Source organism: Squalius cephalus (genome assembly GCF_949319135.1).
Source record: "Squalius cephalus genome assembly, chromosome: 8".
In the NCBI taxonomy this organism is placed as follows: Eukaryota; Metazoa; Chordata; class Actinopteri; order Cypriniformes; family Leuciscidae; genus Squalius; species Squalius cephalus.
In genome coordinates, this window is record NC_137129.1 from 11278098 (window position 1) to 11295100 (window position 17003).

Consider the following 17003-nt stretch of genomic DNA (forward strand, 5'->3'; position numbering starts at 1 on the left):
GGTTCTTCTGTCATTGCCACAACATTGCACCGCTGGTCATCTCCACTAGTATCAGTTTTCTGCTCCATTTTAAGACTGAAAGTTCTGAAATTGACAACACACAAAGGAATATGCTTGATCATCTTTTTATTAGGTATGAGGGATACCTAATAAACAATGTTGTATCAAAATTTTCACCCTTGTATTTCTTTTTACTTTGTAAATATATACTGAATATGCATATAAGTCGTCACCTTTCTATAACGCTTTATACAATACAGATTGTTTCAAAGCAGCTTCACAATAGTAACAACTTCAAATTCTGCTGTAGAGCAGCTCTAACAAGCCAATATAGTGTCATTATTCAGCTCAAGTCAGTTCAGTGTTGATTCAGTTTAGTTCAATAACTGTAAAGTTCATCAATTGTACAACAATTGTGCATACATACTGTAGTCTATTATACGGTGTATTTGTGCACATGCATGTATTCCTGTGCACTCCTCACACGGAACAAGCAAAAGACACAATATAGCGTTGTACATTTTTCACATCCGTGTGTATTTGCATGTCCTTTGATGGTTTGTGTGTAGAGTTACTATACAAAAACATCCTTTTTTAGAAGAGTTAAAATAGTTTTGTGTGTGATGTTTTGAATATTGTGTGCTTGTTTTGTGGTGTTGTGTGTAGAGTTTAGAGAAAAGGAGCCATTGTTTGAGAAATTGTTTGAGCAATTAAAAAAAAAAAAAAAAAAACTGTAAATGTTTTTTTTGGTCAGTCTTTGAGGATAAAATGAGTAGCTAATTATAGCCTTTCAACTATACTTGAACCCTCTTTAGCATTTAATCTAATATTTGATTTTGAGGATCAATCTTGAATTGATACTTTAATCTGCACTTACATTCTGTGTGGTTAAATCTTTGACAAAATTTTGGATCCACAAGTAGCCAGACAATCAACGCACAAGCTTTCCCACTGGCTCTGGGCCAACAGGACATCTTTATGTTGAACAACTGCATGTATTCTCTTACAATGTAAACGTGTTACAACCTGACATTGAGCTGATGTTTGTGGGCACTGCTGAAACTCTTTATTTCATTCAGAGGCCAGATTGCTCTGCCATTATAAATGCAGTGTTGATATACAAGGGTCCAGCTCTTTGAAGAGGGCATCTTTGTCTATAGGTCACGTCAGGTCATCTGGACCTTCCTGGCTCAACGCTGCTCTTTGTGAGAGCCTGCTAATCTTGATTTTGAGCAGACTGCAGGCCAGGATGCGCAGCTTCTCTGTTAACACCCGCTACATTCCAGTAGGCCATTGCTGAAAGGCCGTTCCTTTGTTGGAATGGAGGCTATTTATCCAGTTAGCTGTAAAAAGGGGCACATGAGATTAACCAGGAAATCAATGTGGGAAATAAGGCTTACATATAGTTGGCTTCTATAAATGTCTTGTGATGTTCCTCAGATAAAAGTTAATGATTAAAGAGGGCGAGTAAATGATAACAGAATGTATTTTTTTTAAATATATAACATCTCTTTTTTCCAGTGCAACTATACATTATATGCATATCTTGTTTTTTCTAGGCTTTTATTTAAAGATTAAATTGTGAGGCTCTTTGCACCGTTTTGCCATGTTAATCATATCCATGACCTTCACTCATATTACCAGTGTAAGATTTCTGTATGCAGAATCTGGGTTGTTAATGAAAGTTATTCTGACCTTTGTGGTTTTGTGGCTTTTTTGCTGGCAGTTTGATTAATTTTGTCAGGTCATATGAGGATGTCTGCAATCCATTTGTAAATGAACAGCGGTCTGTTTGATCAAACGAAGATGGCATCAAATCAATGATGTGATCACTCTTTTTTGGCTGCTGCATGGATTTCCAGGAATGCTGAGGAGGTGACCAGGAGGAAAGAGGTTCCTATCATGTACAGACACACCAGGGGACGTCATTTAACCCAATCTCGGTCTCAAATTCCTTCCTGTCCCTTTTTTTTTTCTTTTCACATAGACCTTTATCATTCACAAACACATATCCCAGCAAGCAATAGCCGTAATTTCACCGTCTAGCTTAACTATATATAGACCAAAACAGTCTGGCTATAAGTAACCCACATCTAGCCAAAATAACCTTGAATTTGGTTACACGTCATTTTTGCCAAAATAATGTGCGAGATGGTATTCCATCATGTAAGCAAAGTCAACAGTGATTACAGGGTGGCTATCTACATTTGGGTGGTTTTCGACAAAAACAAATGATTATTCATTTAGTCATTCCAAATTTATCTGAGAGCTCATATTTTTTCTGTTGAAGATTTTATTTGAAGAATCTTCATGCAGCTCTTGTCTGTAAAACATTGACAGTGGCTGTAAAAGGACAAAAACTCATAAAATAACAGTAAACATCATAAACAAGAACAGTAACAACCATAAACCAGTCTTTAGAAGACATTTAAACTTTGATGAGTTAAAGTAATGTAATAAAATGTTATGTAGTGAATGTTATGCCACAACTAATTAATCATATACGGCTATATATCTATATACACACACTCAACAGTCACTTTAGGTACACCTTGCTAGTACCGGTTTTGGACCCCCTTTTGCCTTCAGAAATCCCTTAATTCTTTGTGGCATAGATTCAACAAGGTGCTGGAAACATACCTCAGAGATTGAGCTGCTGCCATGTGATTGGCTGATTAGATATTTGCGTTAATGAGCAGTTGAACAGGTACCATATAAAGTGGGCAGTGAGTGTATATACATGCAAACAAGTGTAGTGTAATAAAGAGAAAAGAAAAATGTCAATTTGTTAAGATTTTAAGAAATCATTCTATCAATGGTTACATTTTATTCTGAAAAATAATATTATGTCAGTGATTAGCTAAGTTTGAGTCTGAGGAAAATCACATAGGTTCAATGTGATTGTGATCATTTCAATAGAAACAGTTTGATTACATTAAACAAACATGGACATTTGCCACATGATTATTCAACCGATGAGGTATTTGTTGAGCACAAGCTGTACAGGACTACTTTTTTATTCTGTTTTGAATTCACATTTTTATTTCTGTTTTCCACATTAAAAATAAATAACTGCACACACATTTGGAATGACATAAGGGCGAGTAAATAATGACAAAACATTCATTTTTGGCTGAACTATCCCTTTTAAATCAAAACAGTGATTTCACAGTCAGATTATATGGTATGCCTCTAATAAGCTGTGAGTATGTTCAAGTGCTTAATTTGTAGATGTAAATCCGTATGTGTAAGCAGGTGGGTGGGTAACTGTTTGGCAGACTGCAAAGACCAAGACTGCAGAGCCAGCAGAAGATCTCGGAGAGGAGTGGGTGGGGATAAGCAAGGGCCAGCCTGAACCAGGATATGAAGGAGATGGCTTTGTAATCACTCCCTTCTGTTCCATTGAATACACATATACACAGTCAATTCTACATAGAAACAAAAGTACAAACCTTTTCTAACATGCATGAACGTGTACAACAACCCTAGAAACTCGTAGTTTGAGCAAAGTCTCCTAGTTGCAAGTGTTCAGCAGTGCAAGAAGAAGGCTGTGTTAAAATGCATATGGCGGATGTTGTTGGCTACTGATTTGAAACACAAAGGGGAAAAATATGTATGAATAGAGAAAATTCAAGAAAAGACTAGATGAGTAAAGGCTGTATGCTCTAAATTATGTATTATACAAATAAAGCAAAAATGCTCTGAAAATATAAACAATTCACTTCTTTTGATTGACAACAAAGTATGTGTTGGCAGAAATGCAGTTACAAAGGAAGTCATTGGGCCACTCATTGAACATTTGTGACCCTGGATCACAAAACCAGTCTTATGTTGCATGGGTATATTTGTGGCAATAGCCAACAAAACATTGTATGGGTCAAAATTATAGATTTTTCTTTTATGCCAAAAATCATTAGGATATTAAGTGAAGATCATGTTCCATGAAGATATTTTGTAAATTTCCTACCTTAAATATATAAAACATTTATTTTTGTGAATGGATGCAGCACTATCACCAATAGAAATGGACAACTTTAAAGGCGATTTTCTCAATATTTCTCAAAATTACACATAAGACTGGTTTTGTGGTCCAGGGTCACATTTGCAGCACAGACTTCCATTATAATAAGGCTACCTTTACCTTTACCTTTCATGCAGTTTATGAATGTGAATGTAAAAGATCTGCAAAATTTGAAAGATCAATGGTAATTGGTGTGTTTTGGGCGTAACGTACAATAAACCAATCAGAGTCTCATCTCCCACTCCCTTTAAAAGCCAGTTGCACTCGCGCCATGGCGGATTCGCTATTTACAGTACATGGCGGAATTTGCATTAGCGAGGAAACGGATCTGCTCGTGCGCAAGGTTAAAGTGTGCGAGCAGACCATCTCCGTGACAAAGTGTACGCACGTTTTGGACTAGCCTATAGGCGCACATTACTAATGTGCTCTTTAAATAACAGAAGAATATTTCGCCATTGACTTTAGATCAGGTTTCAGTTGTTCAATGGTGCAGTCTATTTCAGTTGCCTCAAAATAGCAACGCGCCAACAATGCGATTGAACACACCTATAGGTACCTATACCTATTGGTTTCAGACCTATAACACCTATACCAGAATCATGGGCGCACAAATGGGCGCAAATGCATTTGTTATTTAAAAAACGTGGCGCAGGACGTGAAAATGATAACTGCATCTGGCTGAAACTAGCAAAAGACACTTGTGTCGCGGGTGTATAGTATTGCCCAAAGAGTTTGGTTCAGGTTGTCTATGTGTCAAGAAGATGTTGTTTTCAGTGCTGCGAATCCACTTTGCATACACTTCAAAAGGAAGAGGACTCAGGTTGGAATTGATACAGTGAAACCAACGACAGACTGGGTTGTCTGACCAATCAAAGCAGAGTTAGTCCGCGAAAAGGAGGGGTTTAGAGAAACTGAATCTTCGAACTAACCGTTTTCAGACTCTTTGAGACATGAGGAGATGTACAATTTATATTACGAGAAAACAAAAACTGTTTTTGACCTTGGATGCATGTAAAAATGACCTCCAAAACAAAATTAGGAACCTTTTAAATAGCATAATAGGGGAACTTTAAGATGTTTTCCTCATTGGGACCATTTGGCTGGTCTCCACAATGTACACAAAACCTGAGCCACAAACACACACGTTAAAATTTAAGTAATGAATTTGATGCTGTGCTTCCTCTTTTGCTTTTTTAAATGGTGGAAAGGAGAAGTGTACATTGGCTGCAACAGACATGGCATGCAAATCCTGTCTCAACTGAAGTTTAAAAAAGACAATATCCTATAGTAATATCCTGAATGCTTTGTACCTGAATAACCCAGGCAGAACCTGAAGAGTACCTTAGTACAGTGGTCACATGACATTCTTATGCAAATATTAATTATGCAAAATTAACTAAAATTGCAAGTATACTGCAGTGCAACTTTTCAGTATTTTCCTGCTCATATGCAAATACCTACTTCAGGGGAACAATATCTGAAACGGCAATAAACGGTCAAATACTTGCTGCTCACTTTGTTTATTTAGAAGCATTTCTGTCACTGCCAGATAGTGGTTATGAAATCTTTTCACTCAGTGGCTGTTGTGAAATGCACCACCTCTCTCTCTCCATCTCCATCTATCATCTCTCTCTCTCTCTCTCTCTCTCTCTATCTCTCTCTCGCACGCTCTTTTTCAGTCTCTCTCATCCGATTTCTGCTGCCAAGGTGCAGTTTGCAACAAGTACACGCCGTACCCAGAACTGAGCTGACAGCCGGCTTTCTCCCAGGGCTGAGTCTTGGAAGAATGCGGTAAAAAATCCTACACCCTTTCCAATTAATGAGCATCTATCAATCAAAGGGGCCATGTGACCCTCCCACTCACATTCATCCCTGCTGGTCAATAGTTGCTGCTGGACAAAACCTCCATGGCTGGACCTCTCGTTGGGCTGCTTATATATTCATGAGAAGCATGGAATTGTTTCTGAATATCATTCTTTGAATTTAGTGCAAAAAAATCACATATTCAAATCCACAAACACACAAGAAAGATTTTAAAAGGAATGGTGGTACATTTGTGATTTGCAAACAGATGCTACATGGATGAAATAGCAATGTTCCTGCACTATCAGTGTTTGTTTTGTTCTCAGATGCTGGTCAGGCATCAGCAGTGACTATATGGATACCTTCATTTATGCAAGCACATGGCCATAAACATCTGTGTATTTGCTGTGAAGCACTAAACGATTCAAAAACCTATGCAACTCTAAGAATCTTTTCCAAATGCATCTCACACTGCATCACCATCTGAATCATGCAAATGTTATAGCACCTATTAAATTATTAGCGCTATTCATCACAAACGCAGGGGTAGGCAGGCAAAATATAACTTCATTCAAATGTAACATTATAATAGGCTACTTAAAATTCCAGTGGAATGCAAAAATGTATGATATGAATATTTTAATTAAAAACTAGTTAATTTACATGTTAATAAAGAATATTTAAATAAATATACCTTTACCAGAATCTGCTTTCAAGCTGAGAAATCTTGGCTCTCACTTTTCCTCTGACATCAATCTCACATACATCTCAAAGTGATGTCAACCCACCCACAAACAACACTCATTTGCATATGCACACAGCAGGTGATGGGTTGGCTGGGATTGGCTTGCGCATCTTTTAAAACCCAACCAATGGGAAGCAATAAAGAGTCACCAGGAGAGCTATTTAACCTCAAATTCGAATTCACATACTTCCTTGTGGGCCCCTCCTGGAGGAGGGATTTAGGTGTATTTAAGGACATCTCATGTATTTGCATATGCGGTTCCTTCAATCAGCTCTGTAAAAAAGTGCTGAATTACAATTTATATTACATTTAAAAAGACTTCTTTCTTACATTTTACAATACTTTTACAGTATTTTTAATGGTTTAAATAGTTATTTTAAATATACATTTATATTTTGAAACAGTGTTAAAATCATATTTTTAAGCAACAATTATGTTAAGAGGCATTCCCAAAAGCCCCTGTATTAAGCTTTTTGTATGTTTATTTTTTTTAAACAAGCTATAACTTATAAGAAATAAGGAAAATTTGTATTTAATTTAAATAGACTACTTTTTTTTTTACAATAAATTTAAAATATTTAAAATGTATCTTAAATATTCCTCTTACATTTGTGTATATTAAGTATTTTGTGTCAAATTATTTGGTACACCTTTTATTATCATATACAATGAAATATTATATACAATTCTAAAAGGTTGTTTTTAATTAATAGTAATGTTACAATATTTATGATATTTATTTTAAATATGCATATGAGTCAATGACGTGACGGGTCTTTTTTTTTTTTTTTTTTGTCCAAAGGCCTTAATAATAATAAAAAAAACAAATATATAACATCCAAAGTATGTAAGGTAGTACAACTTGATCTCTTTTACTGAATCCAAAAGGTTTTAATTATATTTTACTACATATAAAGGTATTTTAAAGATTTTGAAGTGTCAAAAGGTCATTCGGTAAAACCGATATAGTAAATATTTAAATGGAATAATATTGTTTTTAATAACTAAAGGAACTACAATAATACAAATATAAAGCAGATAAGGCTCTTTTTTTTTTTTTTACATTTCTCCTTTTCTCCTTTCCCTGTGCAATGTTTTACTTGAATATGTTGGAGTGTTTAGAGTAGTCCAATAAATGATTACATTTATGAGATCAGTGATAATTTGTTTTAATATTTCTTCTGTGGTACACACTATATACTATCTCAACATCAATGTCAAATCAGTTTTTAACTTTCAAATCAGTGGTTAAACCGAATGACTTTTTTGGTGATATTTTTTCCATCTTGTAAAAAATGACAAAAAACAGTGTTAATTGATTGTACAAACCACAAAATCTTAAACTAAAAAAAATAGGTAAACTAAAAAATGGTTTCAAATATAGTTATATCTCCATTCTATTTTTTTACACTTTTAAAAACCTTATTCGTCAATGATCCATATATATTTAAATGATTTTAAATAGGCCTACATTAAAATATTGTTGGAATAAAATTTTTAATAAGTAAAAATATGAATAACCCTATCGTTTAGGGTACGTTTACACGACGACAATGTCCTAAAACGGGATTTTTTTATTCAATTTTGAAAAGTTTCACCTTTTTACAAATTCACGTTGTTGTTTTATTGTTTATCACGGAGACGTTAAAAGTATAATTTTTTAACACAAACCTGTTTTAAAAGTTTTCATTTTCAGGCCCCCAAAATGCTGTTGTTGTGTAAATGAATAGCCAAAATGCATAAAAAGTGTTAAATATTTAGTTGAAAATGGTGTTATGTAAACACCCCCTTGCTAAATGCATCCAGAAGTCCCTGCATGACCCATCACAGTTCTGTATATTGAGTCTTTTATATCTTTAATTTTTTAACACATGCTAAATATACACATATGACTGTTATGCATTTTTATTGTCAAGTGCAATAGATGTTCTTTTTTTCGCTGACTTGTCTGTTGCTGCCAGTTGTCCAGATTTGATTAAAGGGTTCTGCGTGGGGCAAAGTGTGCAAGATGCTAATAGATCAAAGGGACAGGTATCCACCCTGTTGGTCAAGAAGATCACGGGACCTTGACCTTTCATTAGACCTATAGGGAGGATTCCCTGCACTCTTCCTCATGTGATTAAAAAGGCATCAGGTGGTATTCAACCTGCTCAGTCAACCTATTCGCTCAAGGGTCAGGCTACGGGGAATTCATGATGCCAGCCTTTGATAGGTGCACTTCAGTAAGCATTAGAGCAACAAAGAGAGTTTAGATATACAGAGAATGTTGGAAGACATTTTTGTGTGTTTATATCACCACATTTTTGTGTGTTTATGTCACCACAAATGTATAACATATTAAACCCATATCTAACCATCACATATCGGCCCATTTACACAGCAGCAGTAAAGAAAATAAGAGAGAGCATTAAGAGCCATTTCTACCTGATTTAACCCATAACAATTTGTGTTGCTGGTATAAATTAATGTATTAGGTTGATTCAACAATGCTAAACAATATTTTTTTTACTTGAATAAAATCAGCTAATTTAGATGTCACCAATTTCTGCATCTGATAATTAGTTTCAGAAAAACATTTTGGCGGGTTGTTGTGAGCGGTCGCCAGGGCGTTGCTAAGGCATTTTATGTGCCTTTTAGCATGTTGCTATGTGGTTGCTAGAGATTCTGGGCAGCTGCTTATAGGCCCAGGTCAAAAGAGCTAGAAATGGCACTGGACTCTTCATCAGTGTGTTTATTTATTTATTTATTGCACAATTTATGCCTGCCAGAAGAAAAAGTGTTACAAAAATAATAATCAATGGCCTAAGCATAAAACAGGCCATAACCTAAATAGTGAAGCTATGGCTTTTCTACTGTATATTTCTAATTTCTCCACTGGTAACCAGTGTACAGCTTTGAGGGCAAACTTCTTAATTAGCACCTCTAGATAACAGCATGCTAATGTTTTAAGAACCTCTGCCAGTCTACACACACACACACACACACACACACACACACACACACACACACACACACACACACACACACACACACACACACACACACACACACACACACACACACACACACACACACACACACACACACACACACACACACACACACACACACACACACACACACACACACACACACACACGTCTGGTTCACTATCTTTGTGGGGACTTTCCATAGACTTAATGGTTTTTATACTGTACAAACTGTATATTCTATCCCCTTACACTAACCCTACCCCTAAACCTACCCATCACAGAACACTTTCTGCATTTTTACATTTTCAAAAATATATAATTTAGGATGTTTATTAACCCATTCCCCTCATGGGGACCGCTGGCTGGTCCCCACAATGGAGGTGATCTCAGGCTTTACTATCCTTGTGGGGACATTTGGTTCCCACAATGTAATATAAACCAAACACACACACACACACACACACACACACACACACACACACACACACACACACACACACACACACACACACACACACACACACACACACACACACACACACACACACACACACACACACACACACACACACACACACACACACACACACACACACACACACACACACACACACACACACACACACACACACACACACACACACTTCAAGGCTTTGTCCCCACTCCCCAGTGACACAAAAGCACCAGCTTCATTGCCTGCAGGTCATCCTTTTTTAAAGCAAAAGATGTAGTGTGTTCATGCATGTACCTGTGAGGGTCCATCTCAGAGCCCTAAAAATGTTCATTTCCCTAGAGAGCCATAATTCTGCCTTTTAAATTTTCATTTTAAGGTCACATGCACAGTTTTCTCATCATTCGCAGATGATACATAGCATGCACCTTAGCAAATTAAACTATAGTGTGCATCTATATTATATATATACAAATATATAAAGATGCACACTGCACCTGAGTAGAGAGGGGATCGTCAATGCAATTCTTTTGTCAAAGCAAACCAACTGAACTCACCCAGCCTGATGTCATTGACCAGCCTCCTATAAACTCTTGAGCATTTGTATGGGACAATTGGATCAAAAGGGTGGGTCGAAAAGGCTAAGCAAATTTATAAAAAGACCATAAAGTCAGAGAAAGAAAGATAGGCTACATCTCTCCAGGGAGATTCGTCAATCACTGGGAAGAGCTTTTGTTCTGTGTAAGGTCAATGTCTTAAATTAAGATGTAAAGAAAGGAGATGATAGACACTGAATTGAGACACTAGTGATTGCTCACTTCCTAATGCACAGATTTGCCATATGGGACTTTGTTGGAAAAGAGGACACGTGGTACAGCCATAAGAAACAGTATTGTCACAAGTGCAGCTTGTGCACCGCCAGCAATTCTTTAAGCTGTCTGACAATAATTATCATCTTGAGCTAAATTAGCACAGGCAAAATGGGCTGGATATGACTCTTTCACTCACAAATAATAGTTCAACAATGTGTAGTTCAACGTGAATACAGGCAGCATATGCAAATTGAAAATTATAGGTTGTGTGCAAGACATAAACAAAGCAAGATCTTGGCTAATGTTTCACTTGTCTGAGTCTCTATTTTGCAGTGTCAGAAATTATTATTATTTTAATTTTAATTATGTGGCGCCCAGGAATTGGTTTTCATGGCAATTTGTTCCAACCATGTGAAACTCTTATTTTTGGTAAACATAATTTTGTGTAGACATCTTAAAACAATTTTTTTTTTTTTTTTGCATATGGAATAAAAAAAACACAGATATATTCTGTAGAAATAAGCTTTATCTTATGCCAGCATGTACATTTATCTTGTTTTAGGGATGTTTAGATATTTATACTTTAAAACAAGTCAAATAAAAAAATAAACATATTATCCATTAACTATTATAATAATCACTGACACACACTAAACACTTACAAACACTAATGCAGTTAAATGAGTCAACTGAAATCTGAATCAAATCTCTCAATCTGAACAATTATGGCCGTTACAATCCAATCCACCTCAAATACAAGCTACAGAATAATGTTCGAGATATTACAACAGAATAATTTTGAATAACTTAACTTATAGTCAAATTGGCATGTTTATGAGCCCTGCTTAATTTCTTATAGTGTAAAATGCATTTTTATATTTTATTCTTTCATATATCAATTCGTTGTTGAGCTGAAATACAGTCCCTCAAATCTGAAACAACAATGTCTATATGACACTTTTCTCAATCAACATCTGAATTTGCCCAAATCTCAAATGAACCTCTGAAATGTAAATCTGCCGCTTTAAATGATGGGCGTGGTTACACCATAGTACCCGCCCTATATGCAAATCCACCCACTACTTTGGCTGGGTAATATAGTGCGGTACTCGTTTCAGGTGTCCATACTAGTGAGCGCAAGCCGCGGCTAGGGAAGGGATCACATAGTCGCTATAAAGGGAGCAGAGAGAAGCGAAGTTTACATGAATAGGCGGACTGCAAATGTGCAAACATCCTCGCAACTTAACTTATAAACAACAGCCGGATAATACAAAACCACGCCTGGATAACGAACACAAGACAGGATTATTCAGCACACCGCTTACGACGCTTTCTTAACTTGTTGACATGAAAGCCTTTTCTGCAAAACATTTGTCTGGAGCTCACCGGTGAACTGCAACACCTCATTTTCGTGTCTCAAATGACATGCAATACTGACTCTCGGCTCCTGTATTACGGTAAGTGGTTGTTAAGGAACGCCTAATTTGTGTGGGTTATTTTAATCGTTTTTGAGAAAAAGTAAGGCATTTTGCTGACGAACAGAGCAACTGTTGATGACAGTATCGTAGTAGTAGGCTATATGCACTTACATGAAGCATTACATCGTTGTGTTATGTAATAGAAGTAACGTTATGTGTTGCGAAACTTCAAGTTTTGTAACGTAAAGTCGAACTGCATGGAGACCATAATACTTTATAATATGTCTTTTTTGGGCTGCTTTACTTATAAAAAAAAATATTTTTAATAATAAATTTGCATGCATATATTAAATTAACGCAGGCTATATTATTTGGAATCATTTAATAATATTATATATTAAATACTTGCAAGATAAAACAACAACAATAAACTGTAATTATATAATGTACTAGAAGCTCATTGAAAATAAAACAAAGAGCTTTAAGTTAGTTATCTCTCATAAGATCGGATTGTTTTTAAAATCGGATCAATTGTGGTTTTCAGATCTTGATCTCTAAGGAGGACACCAATGCCAGGAATCAGTGCAAACGCATCGCGAAATAAAAAGTGGGAAATGGAGGAATACGACCAATATCAACACTACTTCTACGACGACCACAACTTGGACGAAGACTTTTTCAAATCAACCGCACCAAGCGAGGACATTTGGAAGAAATTCGAGCTCGTGCCAACCCCGCCCATGTCGCCTGTCAGGATACTGGAAGGCACCGGTCCATCTCCAGGGGACAGATTAGAGTGGGTGTCCCAGTTTTTGGGGCAGGACGACGAGCAGGAGGGACATTGCAAACTCAACGCGGAGGAGACTCTGGAGAACTTGAGCTCCATCATTATTCAGGACTGTATGTGGAGCAGTTTCGCCACCCAGCAGCTGGAGAAAGTTGTGTTCAGCGAGCGTTTGTCCTGCTCGGCTCAGTCGAAACTCTCCAGCAAAGCGCAGTGCGTCCCAGTGGACGCTCCTGTTCTCAACAGCTTCGCGACAGATTGCGTGGATCCAGCAGCTGTCCTTACTTTCCCCCTGACCAGCAGCTGCAAGAAACAGGTGTCGTCCGGGTCAGAATCTCGCACCGACTCCTCGGGTAAGCACGAGACTCACTTATTTACTTAACCGTGTAGACCTTGAAGTGTACTTGTGAATTTGCAGCTGTGTTGACACCTGACAGATCTCGATATATGTGATCATTCTGTGCAGTAGTTTCCATACATTTATTACGCCAAAACCTGACATAGCCTACCTGAATAGAAAAGTTACATTGGTGCCATGGGATTTAGGTTGGCATTTCACCTTGAATTCTACCTAATATATGTGGAATGTAAAAGTGTGCTGTGCTTCCACATTCCCCAAGTGAAACAAAAGGAGACATTGTTTTACTTGTGGCTGGTGCCTACTAGTTCATGATCAGCAGCAGACAGCAATAATAAGGGTACTTGAATCCTAAAGTGGTCAGGGTCACTCAATTGTCCATGAATGAACAGTCAGTATGAAGCTGACAGTAGAGATGTAGCCTAGTTGATTCTTCTATAATTTAATTTTAAGGGCACGTGCAATTTAAAGGCTTAAATTTCACCCAAAATAAAAAATCTGTATCATTTACTCATTGTTCTGAAGCTTTCTTCTGCAGAACACAGGAGATATTTTGAAGAATGTTTCAGCTGTTTTTCAGTGAAAGTCAATGGTGTCCAAAGCAACATTAGACCCCATTGACTTTCATTGTATGGACCAAAAAACAGATGTTTTTACTCATGGTGGCTTTAAATTTTTGGATGAACTGTTCTTTTTAATAGTGAATTTCTGATTTAGCAACAAAAATATTTGGCTTTGTGCTCAATGACGGAAGTAATTGCATAGTGAAATCTGAGTAGATGGAACTCAGAACAGATGCTTCTCTTATCAAAATACACATCAGAGGTGACTCCAAGTTCATTATTGCATATCAAAGCCTCATTTACTTTACTCTTGCTAAAAATACGGAACTAATAGAAGCAATATTCATTTAGTAGTTTTGTGGCCCATAGATCTTACATTCTGAATGGGTTTTAGAGTGCGCTAATTGGTGGATGGAAAGGTACATTTGGAAAAAGGCTGCAAAAGAGGATGCAGCATTGCACATGATCTGTCTACAATGGATGCAAACCAGACATATGTAAACTGAAGTATTTTTTCTGTTGTTCTTTCAGATGATGAAGAGATTGATGTAGTAACGGTGGAACATAAGCAGAACAAGTCACGCTTGGTGAACGCCCGCAAACCGGTGACCATTACGGTTCATGCAGACCCTTATGACCCTTGCATGAAGCGTTTCCACATCTCCATTCACCAGCAACAGCACAACTATGCTGCCCGCTCGCCCGACAGTTATCCGGAAGAGGAGCCGCCTCGCAAGAAGATCAGGCAAGAGACCTTGCAGCCACGAATGGGTTCAACACCCCAAACCCCTGAAAGAACCCCACCCCTACCTTCCCCCTCAGTCCCTGCCCAAACTCAGACTGTCTCCGCTTCTCCAACACACTCATCCTTCCACTTCAAATCCCAACCATCCAGCCCTCAGAGTTCAGACTGTGAGGACACGGACAAGCGTAAGACACACAACTACTTGGAGCGGAAGAGACGCAATGACCTACGCTCGCGCTTTCTGGCCCTACGGGATGAAATCCCAGGCCTGGCTGACTGTCCAAAGACACCCAAAGTTGTGATCTTGACCAAGGCCACGGAATACCTGCGAACGCTGCATGTCAGCGACAAACAGAAGGCCCAGGAGAAGAAGCAGCTGAAAAGCAGGCAACAGCAGTTATTACGGAGACTCGCTGAACTGAAACGTGCATAAACCTTCATAGTCCAGCCATGATTTCAATAGGAACTGTGTAGAGCTGTGTGTTTTTTTCCCCAAAGTTCCATGTGGGGATATTTAATGGAATGGACACTATATTTTGAGATTAGTTCTTCTGTTTTCGTTCTTTGCACATTTGCCTTCACAACTGGGGTAGGGGGACGTACTTGTGGAAGCTGCGGTACTGGTGTTCTCAAGTGGACCCTACTTGACCCTAATAAGTTTCAAACAATTTTCCAAAGAGGGTCATTATTTCTGACATTTTCATTCGAAGTTTCACGATTTAGACCCTGAATGTGTGTTCTCTTAAATTCTCTCGCAAAAGCTAAAGTATTTTGGCGGGGAAGTATTATTTAATTGAATTAGCATGCCAAATTAGGCGTTATTTGAAATGTAGCAATTTATATGCACGTATAATTGATCTCCTAAACCGTCAAGGTTTTTTTTTTTTTTGTGGCAGAATCTAGAATTCATCTGGTTAAAGATATTTAAGTGTCTTTGATCCATGTAACTTCTCCGTTAATAGGGATTTGTTACCTAAATTAACCTAAATTTTAGGAGAGCTGTGTGCCACCATTGCCACATGATGACAGTGTAAGTTTAACAGACAGGAAGTTGCATCACTGTTACTTTTGTTATATTGTGTTCCATGTTTTTTTGTTTGTTCCTCTCTTATTGTATATTATTCTTATCTTGAACATTCAGGACAGTGTCCAGTACAGCCTTGCAGTGTATATAAACTGGCAAATTCTTTGGACATATGTATATAATTGTAGTGATGTACAGGACATTGTGTAAAAATACATACTTTGTGTTTTGAATATGAAAATCAGCACTGTTAATAGACTTTATTTTCTATTTTTCTGTCATTTGTCCTAAACCTTGGTTGGCCCACCTGCCTTCCCTAGAGTATCTCAAAGTTTCTATTTTTGTTAAGAAAAGTTTTAAAAAAATGAAAAAAGTTAAATAAAACAACACTATCAACATTTCATTTTCATCACTAGCCACTTTATGCTGTTTTCACTGCCTATTCCCTTGTGTTCTGAAATTTCTTTGGCTTAATATCGCTCTTGTGGCAGAAAGAGAATGCTGAAAGAATTTTGTACTAATTATATTTTCTTACAGAATTGATTGTATCATTGTTTGATTTCTATTTAAATATAAAGTTGTACTGGTGGCATATGCTTGCTTATCTCCCACTATGACCATCAGAACTTAATGCACACTGCTGTTCGTAATGCCGAAGAATGCATTTATTTCAAAAAAAAAAAAAAAAAAAAGGTCATGTGTTCACAGCAATCATTGTGACTTCTGTTTGTTCGTTCAGCTTTGAAAAGGGTTACCATCATAAATTGACAGTACATGACACCAGGGTGCATATGCCACCAGTAACCATTGTTTTTTTGTTTTCACTTTTGTCCCTTGTCATCAGGTGTCATACTGGGAGAAGAATGGCAGCAGCATTGTTTAAGCACTTTGTGTTCTGTACCTCACAAGCCGATATACATAAACTCAAAATTGGGTAAACAATAAATAAATTCAGTTCAAATCACGTCAGCGTGTTTGTCTTTCTTTGTCAAGTAGAATTTAACTCTAATTAACTGCTTTCAGATTTGGTTGCATACACCAATGATCCAGAAGCCAAATGTTTTAACATTAATTTTTACAAATAAGACTTATTTAAAGTGAAAGTTATTCCATAAATGAAGATTCCATCATCATTTACTCATTTTAGGGCCAGTTGCATAAACAGCTGCTAAGTTAAGGCTGTCTTAAGAACTAGTCTGACCAACTAGCAATTAATTAGGGCTAATTAGTCTTACTTTTCTGATTCAAATTAGACCATTCTACCCTTTTATGTAACAGAAAAGTTATGAAAAGTCTTGAAGAAAAAA

General features: G+C 37.1%; 1 protein-coding gene across 1 annotated transcript; it reads left to right on the forward strand.

Moving 5' to 3' along the window:
• Nucleotides 1-11915: 11915 nt before the first annotated feature.
• Nucleotides 11916-16659, forward strand: myclb (MYCL proto-oncogene, bHLH transcription factor b). Its single transcript, XM_079879326.1, has 3 exons — nucleotides 11916-12261; nucleotides 12767-13359; nucleotides 14459-16659. The coding sequence occupies exons 2-3, from the start codon at nucleotides 12792-12794 to the stop codon at nucleotides 15103-15105; spliced, it is 1215 nt and encodes a 404-aa protein (XP_079735452.1). The 5' UTR covers nucleotides 11916-12261; nucleotides 12767-12791; the 3' UTR covers nucleotides 15106-16659.
• The last annotated feature ends 344 nt before the right edge of the window (nucleotides 16660-17003 follow it).